General features: G+C 35.8%; 1 protein-coding gene across 3 annotated transcripts in view; it reads left to right on the top strand.

The window, feature by feature from the left end:
• The window catches only part of ZFAND5 (zinc finger AN1-type containing 5), an 11,222-nt gene extending 7,619 nt beyond the window's left edge, over positions 1 to 3,603 (top strand). For all 3 annotated transcript variants that reach the window (XM_007454498.1, XM_007454499.1, XM_007454497.1), the window contains exons 5-6: positions 979 to 1,104; positions 1,788 to 3,603. In XM_007454498.1, coding sequence (XP_007454560.1) covers positions 979 to 1,104; positions 1,788 to 1,936 — 275 coding nt within the window. In that variant the 3' untranslated portion in view covers positions 1,937 to 3,603. The remainder of the gene's footprint in view (positions 1 to 978; positions 1,105 to 1,787) is intronic.
• The last annotated feature ends 5,273 nt before the right edge of the window (positions 3,604 to 8,876 follow it).

Below are 8,876 nucleotides of genomic sequence, written 5' to 3'. Positions count from 1 at the left end.
GCGGTACGCGGACCTCTCACTGTTGTGGCCTCTCCCGTTGCGGAGCACAGGCTCCGGACACGCAGGCTCAGCAGCCATGGCTCACAGGCCTAGCCGCTCTGCAGCATGTGGGATCTTCCCGGACTGGGGCACAAACCCGTGTCCCCTGCATTGGTAGGCGGACTCTCAACCACTGCGCCACCAGGGAAGCCCCATACCCATTTTAGATAAGTATCACAAAGTAAATTACAGCTGTGCTCTAAAAATTCTTGTTTTGCCTCTGGAATCCTTAATAGTCTAAAATCAAAGCTTCACAAGTACTTACACTGTCCCAAAGACAACGTTGCTGATCTTTCAAGTTTTCTTTTTTTTAATCCTGCAGGTTTTCTATGTAAGACAATATAAAGCACTTATTAAAATGGCACAATAATAATTGTGAAATTTTGGAATCAAAAGTTAATTAGGGGATTAATGACTTGGGTTTTACTTGCCAAAATTTATTGGGTTTATCTACACAATTTTTCTTTTTTCTATCAGTATAAAAGCAAAATGACTTTATAGCTAATTCCCTCAGAAGTTGGTAACCTTATTTCCTGAGTAGTAATGAATTTGAACTGCCCTAATTTAGAAGTTTGCGTTTAGGCAATTGGAATATGGAAAAACTGAGCAGATGACCACATCTCTCAGGTCTTTAAAATTTAGAATTAGGATTTTGTTTGCCAGGACTAGAGTGAGTTTAAAGGAATTTGAGTGGAGTGATAATTTAATAAAATTTACAGGAGCAAGTGGTATTATGTTAATTGGCAAGAAATTCTCAGATTTGAAAGAAGTTCTGATATTAAAGTAGAAGATTGTATTTAAAGTACATGTTTTCAAGAAAGACTTCTTAAACATTTTTAGGAAGAATCTTACTGTTTCTCTTGTTTTGTTTTGGTCTGGTCTTAGATAATTATCAGCCAAACAATTGACAGACTTCTAATTTTTACCCTTGTTTTTCAGTTGTCACTCAGCCCAGTCCATCAGTTTCTCAGCCCAGTACTTCTCAAAGTGAAGAAAAAGCCCCTGAGTTGCCCAAACCAAAGAAGAACAGATGTTTCATGTGCAGAAAGAAAGTTGGCCTTACAGGTATTCAGGGAGCTCCTAGTTACTCCCTAAGGGACTGGTCAGTCTTACACATAAAACAAAATGCCCGACTTTGAAGAATAGAAAGTTTCCAGAGTAGACTGGAAAGAGGACAGTGAAGAGAAGTTGAGTTTGATTTCTATTGGTTTGTCTAATCATATGAAACCCTTTCCTAACTTCAGGCCTTCTGAATTACTTTCCTTTATCGGATTGATAAAAATCCCTTTTGATTCTTTCCTTTGTTCTGTTCTTCTGGGAAAAAGATAGCTGAATTAAATAGTGAGCACGTACTTTGAACCAGGCACAAAATGTTCTAGATACTTTTTAATTGTTTTCCTTTAAATCTCAGAACTATATGTGGTTGTCTTTTCCTAGCCTTCATTTGAGGAAACATAACCCAGTTAACATACGGTAGGACTAGAATTTAAATTCAAATCAGCCTGACTCCAGAGCCTGTGTAATTTCTACCCTGTTTGGTACCTACAGGAGTTTATGGAAAGATAGTTATTACTTAAATTTCTCACTATGTCAGAGGAGGTTAAGAGCACTTTCAGTTTAAAGTGACAGACTCTTTGATGTTGCAAAGAGTCATGAAAATCTGCTTCCTTTTCTGTATTGACTAATGCTTTTGTTTCTTTTAATTGCTACAAGTTCCCAAGTGACTCTACTTCCTCTTGTATGTACAGGGTTTGACTGCCGGTGTGGAAATTTGTTTTGTGGACTTCACCGTTACTCTGACAAGCACAACTGTCCATATGATTACAAAGCAGAAGCTGCAGCAAAAATAAGAAAAGAGAATCCAGTTGTTGTGGCTGAAAAAATCCAGAGAATATAAATTACTACTTGTGAAGAGACTGATAACTTTGTTTTTATTTTAATATATCGTAGGAAAACATTAAAGAGCAGATGCATGGCCATTTTCCTTTGATGTTCTCCAGAGTTTTACTTTACACTTGTCTGTCTTATAACTGATATTTTAGGATGTGTGGGTGTTTGTTACAGGCAGAATTGGATAGATACAGCCCTACAAAATGTATATGCCCTCCCCTGAATAAAATTGGATGAAAATCTGCACAGCAAGTTGAAAACACAGATAATAGGGACAAAATTTAGTTCCCTTGTGCCAAACAAAGTACGTGAAATATCTGCATGTTTGCAGCATATCTGCCTTTGAGAATGTAATCAAGGTATAATCTCTGGCTAGTGTTATGTGCCTGTATTTTTTTTTTTTAATGGTACACCAGAAAAGGACTGGCAGTCTACTTCTACCATAAACTTTACCCTGTTAATTTCCACATTTTCCTTGGAAGCGGGAAGAAAGCTATAAAGAAAGCTATCAGACCTTTCCGTGAAACCAGTGTTTTGGTGCCATATGTAAGCCTGGCTAATTGGTCTTCTAAAAGCTGTCAAATAAGACATTCTTTGGAAGGTACACATCATAACTGGTTATAAAGAGTAAAACAGATCAAGCCAACAGGGTCTTGAGCTATCTTTGAAGCTTATCATGCTGGCCTGCACCAGAAGATGTCTGCATTACTCTCATTGCTAACAATATTGTGTAGCACAGAACTGCACTAAGATTAATTTGTCTACAAGAAGAAGTTAAAACTCTACGTTTGGTTTTCACATATAGCAGCTCTATTGAGTAACATGCATCTGAATTTTAATTTGCAAGGGTATCTGAACAGTTAATTTTTCATGTGCATATTTTGTTGAATTGTTTTGGTTCAAGAAAGAATGTTTAAAGCTTTTTTAAAGACTTCAGTTCTTAATATAACTGTACCCTTCTGCATGGAAAATCATAACCAACATGGCTGCGGTAGACTTCTTAGTGGTATCCAGCACCACTTGCAGAGGGCTGCTTTATCATATTAATTGTACTTGGGTGTAGGACTCTAGTGTTCTTGGGTGTATTGCATGGGCTGCATTATCTACAGCATTGTACAATAACAACTAGAAGAGGCAGTATACTTCACTGATGCTTGTCTGGTAATATCACTTCTGTGTTATAATGGAAGGTTTTTTGTGATGTATGAAACTTGTGTTTTTTATATATAAATGCGTATAGTTAGATTGGTGTCGTGGTAATGCCTGTTTTCATCTGTAAATAGTTAAGTATGTACACGAGGCACTACTTCTGATTTATTGCAGTGTTCGGTCTTAGTTTTTACTTTTACTGTTAAAGCATTCAGTTTTGCTTTCAATTTTATGTACCTTAGTTCTGAGTTAGATCTGCAGATGTGTACAGATAGTTCATATTTATGTATTGCACATAATCATGCTATTCAGCATTGATGCTGTATTGTATTATGTAAATAATAAAAGCCATGTACAGAGGGAACCTTCCACTTGTTCATTGGGTTTTTAAGCCATAGTTAGAAATCCTAAAGGGGGATAATTAGAAAATGTTTCATATTGAACTTTTTAGTTGCATTTGTAGACTTTGCATGTCTCTATTGTAAATTTTTTTCCATTGCCATCCCTGAACATGATATATTCAAGTGAGAGCCATGAGATGAGTGTTGTAAAACATCGTAAGTGTGGTACATAATAGGCAATTTAATTTTGAAGAAATGAATAGGCACTTTTAGGGTTAAAACAGTCTTAGAACTTAGGTCATAATTTTTCAATCCTCCTATCTCCCTTTTCCTTTTTTTTTGCTTTATAAATGACACTTTAGGCATGACTGTGTTTACAACAACAGGCATAGTCTTGTTTGGGGTTTGGTTCTAATGTTGAGCTGGACCCATGGGCTTGGTCTTTGCAGGTGTCACGTGAAATAATAAAGAACAAGGGATAACGACATGCTGACTTCCAAAAAGCAGAACCATGACTTCGCAGTGATGGGAGTTTGAAATGGAAATACCCAGATGATTCACTACCACCTGTCACAGTATTTTGAGTGCTGCTACTTTTGCTTCAGGTGAGCAGAAATGTGTACTATATGAAGTAGGATGAGGGTAGTGTCTCCTGAAATATGAAGGATATTGAAGAACCAAAATTGAGTTGAAAATTACGGTATTTAGAAGGCAAACTTAATTTTTATTCAAAGTTTAAATAAGACATTTTCCCTCAATGCTACCACTGTCAGACATTTGCTTAATAAATTTTTAAATATTAAGGTTTTGAAATCCAAGAGTGGTACATTGGGGATAAAGAAGACTTACATGGGAAGATGATGGACCTTTCGACTTCATTCTGTAGTGGTCTTTGAAATAAGTAGCATGAGATTGTGGTAGTAAATGTTTCCATAATCATTTCTTATGAGAAACATTAACTTAGAACATATTTGGACTTAAGGATTGGATTTGTCTGGAACATTGACTGGGGAGAAGGGATCAAGGTGTTAAGGCAGCTAGGGAGATTCAGTTCTACCTAGACTCCTGTATTCAAAGCTGAATGTTTCTCAGGCAAGACTATAAGTGGGTATTATCTTTGGAATGTACACTGAGATATAAAGCATGTCAAGAATGTATCACATTTCATTTTGCACATGCCCACTCCAGAAATATTTTGAGAGGACAGACACTGATGACATGAATTAGCTACATGGCTTAGGACTAGTCCTTTTATTAAGTCTATTCTTCAGTGGGCTTTCTCTGCAAAGCTAGAGCCTCTGGTTTGAGGGGAAGTGTGTTTCCCACAGCACAAATTTGAAAGGGAAAAAACTTGAGTGGAATGGCATATTGGTTAAGAAGATAGTGGACCCTAGGACCAAGCTTCATCTGTAAATAAGGATGGTAAAAATGCATGGCACATAGTGTTCCCTATTAAATTTTTTAAGGACTTAATTTTAGGTTCACAGCAAAACAGAGGTACATACAGAGATTTCCCATGCACTCTCTTCCCCCACACATACGTAGCTCCTCTATTACCAACATTTACCACTAGAATGGTACATTTGTTAAAATTGATGAACCTATATTGACGCCATAATCACCCAAAGTCCATAGTTTATAGTTCACCATTGGTGTTTTCTGTGGGTTTGGACAAATGTATATTGACAAATCCATCGTAGTATACAGAATATTTTCACTGCCCTAAAAGTCGGCTCTGCCTATTCCAACACCCCAGCCCCTGACAACTACTGATCTTTTTACTGCTTCCACAATTTTGCCTTTTCCAAAATGTCATACAGTATGTATGTAATCTTTTCAGATTGGCTTCTTAATAATATTCACTTAAGTTTTCTCCATGCTTTTTCATGGCTTGACACCCCATTTCTTTTTAGTGTTGAATAATCCATTTTCTGGATGTGTCACAGTTTATATCCATATACGTACTGAAGGATATCTTGGTTGCTTCCAAGTTAGGGCAATTATGAATAAAGTTGTTAAAAACATCGGTGAGCAGGATTTGTGTGGAATAAAGTTTTCAACTCCTTTGGGTAGATAGTATGGTAAGAATATATTTGGTTTTGTAAGAAACCACCAAACTGCCTTCCAAAATGTGTACCATTTTGCATTCCTACCAGCAACGAATGAGTTTCTGTTGCTCCACATCTTCACCAGCATTTGGTGTTGTCAGTGTTCTGGATTTTGTCTATTCTAATAGGCGTGCAGTTAAATCTCGTCACAGTAACATGATGTGGAGCATCTTTAGTATTCTTAATTTGCCATCTATCTGTATATCTTCTTTGGTGAGGTGTCTGGTAAGGTCTTTGGCCCATTTTTAATCAGGTTTGTTTTCCTACTGAGCTTTAAGAGTTGTTTCTGTATTTTGGGTAACAGTTCTTTATCAAATGTGTCTTTTGCAAATATTTTCTTGCAGGCTAATTTGTTCTCTTGGGCTATTAATTTTAATGTCCTAGAGTAATGATTTCTAGAACTTGAAAGAGAATCGTTTGATAACAAGATTGGTTACATTAAGTTGTATAATGAAAAGGTAAAGATCTGTAACTTTAAAATTTTCAGTTTAAAGTGATTAGAATCATTCTTTTCAGTTGCCTTAAATGAAGTTCTTTGCAAGTAACTAAAAATGGGCAAACGTCTACTAAGTAATAGCAACATATTAAGCATACTACTGTTATGATTGTATTTTTGAATTGGTAATACATTCACAGGGTTCAAAAGTGAATTTATTGATATACATTGAGAAGCAAAGCCTCTCTCATCCTGTTGCATATGCCCCATTCCAAAGATACATTTTAGGTAACTGTCATAACTTGGAAAGTTTATCTCCTCCACATCGTGTAAACATTTGTGTACAGAGACTTAATTTGACTCTCATTTGCTTAATTATTTGAATTCAAAGTTCTCATAGTGATTTTTGTTCATAAATTTAGCTTATAATTTTGGAGAGAATGATGGATGTGGTTTCTGATTGATTAGCAGTAAGATGATATATCCTTTAACTACATAGATGGGTTTCCATGGGTGAAATAGCATGTTGTTAATGAAAAGTAATTTGAAATTTGATAAAGCAGTTTCTTATGTTTGTACAGTCTGCTTTAAAGCAAACGTACATGTACGACAGAATACAAAAGTGTCATTTAATGGTTATTACTATTTTCACACACAAACTCTGGTATTTAATTCATATAAAAGCAAAGAGCATTGTTTTGTGTTTTCCCCTAGAGTACATTTCTGTTCTAGTCCTAGAAGTAAAAGTTAAACCATTTTGTGGCATAAATGTAAGACTCAATTTTGTCTGCAACTAAGTGCTACTTTCCTTTTTAGTATATGTACTGACTTGCTATTGTACTTCACATGTGATACTTAAGTGAACAGCAAGATGACAGAAGTTATATGTTATTTTCTAACAATTGGTTAACAATCTGTTTTGAATATATTCTTTCCTGATGGTTTTGAGTGAAATGATCACCACAGAACCTCAGATTGTATGTATGTGAAATCGTCGATAACACGAAGGCTATTCAGGAATTAGGGTAATCTATTAGTCTACTAAAAAATTAATAAGAAATCTTTCTAACACATTTCTTAAATTTTAGTTGAATGCAAGAACTGTTCACAAAACAGCAATTACTTAAGCCCTTATTCTTCTAGAGCTTACAAATCAGCCAGAAAAAAATATAACCAAACTAGCCTAGATGAGCTCAAACACTAGTGTCTGAGTAATTTCTCAGATTGATTTTGTGTGTATAATCCATGGCAAATTAAAAAATGGTAGCAAATTCTTCCTATATGTTTCTATTCTCTCTTGCCTCCCCATTACTAAAAATGCATTCAAACATGAAAATTAGAATATCATGCAAATAAATATGGTTTAGATTTTTTTAAAGCATTTCTTTTAAAACTTGTATGCACCCTGGTGTTCTCGTTCCATGTCCAGCCCTATGAGAAAAGTACTTCTTACTAGGGTGATGTTTCTTAAGGAACCCCTCCCCTAGACATAACCCCATGTACTTAGAAATATCACCCACATACTAAAAATATTTGGCTTCTAATGTTGTCTTGCACTAATTACTACTGTAAAAGTAATTCTGTAAAAATTATAATACTTAAATATGAATAGTTAATGTGCCACCCCACCCATTACCCTTTAGCATCTGTGTTTAGCATCTGTATTTAAATGCCTGCTAAAATTATCCATGTTTGCGCATTTTTCATTTTTAGCTATTCTGTGGCTTATTTGGTTGGCATGAGAATTAGTGAATATCTAGGACAGCATAACCAGTTTTTTCAGTGGCAAGATTGTATATCAGGTGACAAAAACATGAGACTTCAGAGATTTAACAAAGTAATAATATCTGTTAGAAAAAAAGTGCAGCCTACAGGCATCAAAATATCATGCATTCATATCCAGACATGGCCCTTTAGCATTCAAGTGTTAGGTATGTTAATTTGGGTCTTTGATTTAAAAAGTGAGGCTTTTAAAGTAGATTAAGGGTAGCACTTTTTACTTGGTTAATGGGGGACCAAGAATTTTCTAGACTCTTAAGAAAGGTGTCTTTAAGGACCCTAGACAAATTGTCACAGCTAACCAATGATCAAATCTGCCCAGTGATGTATGGCCCTTACACAGAAGGCCCCAGATTGTATTGAACGTAATACTTAGTACTGAATCACAGCATTTCAAACTTTGTAGCAAAGTTAATTGTTCAGCGTCATGTATTTGTAAGGCTTAAGGACCAATGGCTGCTTTTTACAATGAGCTGGATGTATGACATGTAGTAGAAACGAAATGAAACAGGCCCATAAAAGTTATTGCAAGAGGGTTGCATGGAAGACTGTCGTCATCTACTGAGAACTGAGAGGAGCCAATAGCTTCTTATATTTGACACTGAACTTCCGCCTATGCCTGAGGCATGCTGTGTGAGCAGGAAAAGTGAGGCATACATGGTTTTAGTTTTCAAGGAGCTTATGATCTAGTACAATAGATAACTATCTGAATTACTATATTTGTCATGTTGATTCTACAGCTGAGAAAGTAAGTTTGTTTGAGTTTTAGGAGGATGGGTGATCAGAATTAATGTTGGATATCATCAGGTATACATCATTACTCAAAGCCTCTTCTCCCAGAAACAATACCCCTTTCAAAATTCGTCACTGTTGGAAGTGGAGAGTAAAGTTTTCATTCCAAGGTGGGAAAACGGTTGAGTAGATGGTGGTTAGACAATAGCTTTAAAGTCAGTTCAGGTTTGTGACTCAAAAACTGTGACTCTGGAAAAGTTACTTAATCTTGAGTAACTGAGTGTCTTTACCTGTGCAAACTTTAAAGATTAAAATGATGTTGACTGTAACACACTTAGTAATGTCAAGCACATTGTAAGTGCTTGATACAGACTCGGTGTTTCAACGTTACTTACACAGCTA

Source organism: Lipotes vexillifer, unplaced genomic scaffold, assembly GCF_000442215.2.
Source record: "Lipotes vexillifer unplaced genomic scaffold, Lipotes_vexillifer_v1.1 scaffold108, whole genome shotgun sequence".
NCBI classification, from domain to species: domain Eukaryota; kingdom Metazoa; phylum Chordata; class Mammalia; order Artiodactyla; family Lipotidae; genus Lipotes; species Lipotes vexillifer.
The sequence above is the reverse complement of the archived record's forward strand: the minus strand, read 5'-3'. Positions and strand labels throughout refer to the sequence as shown.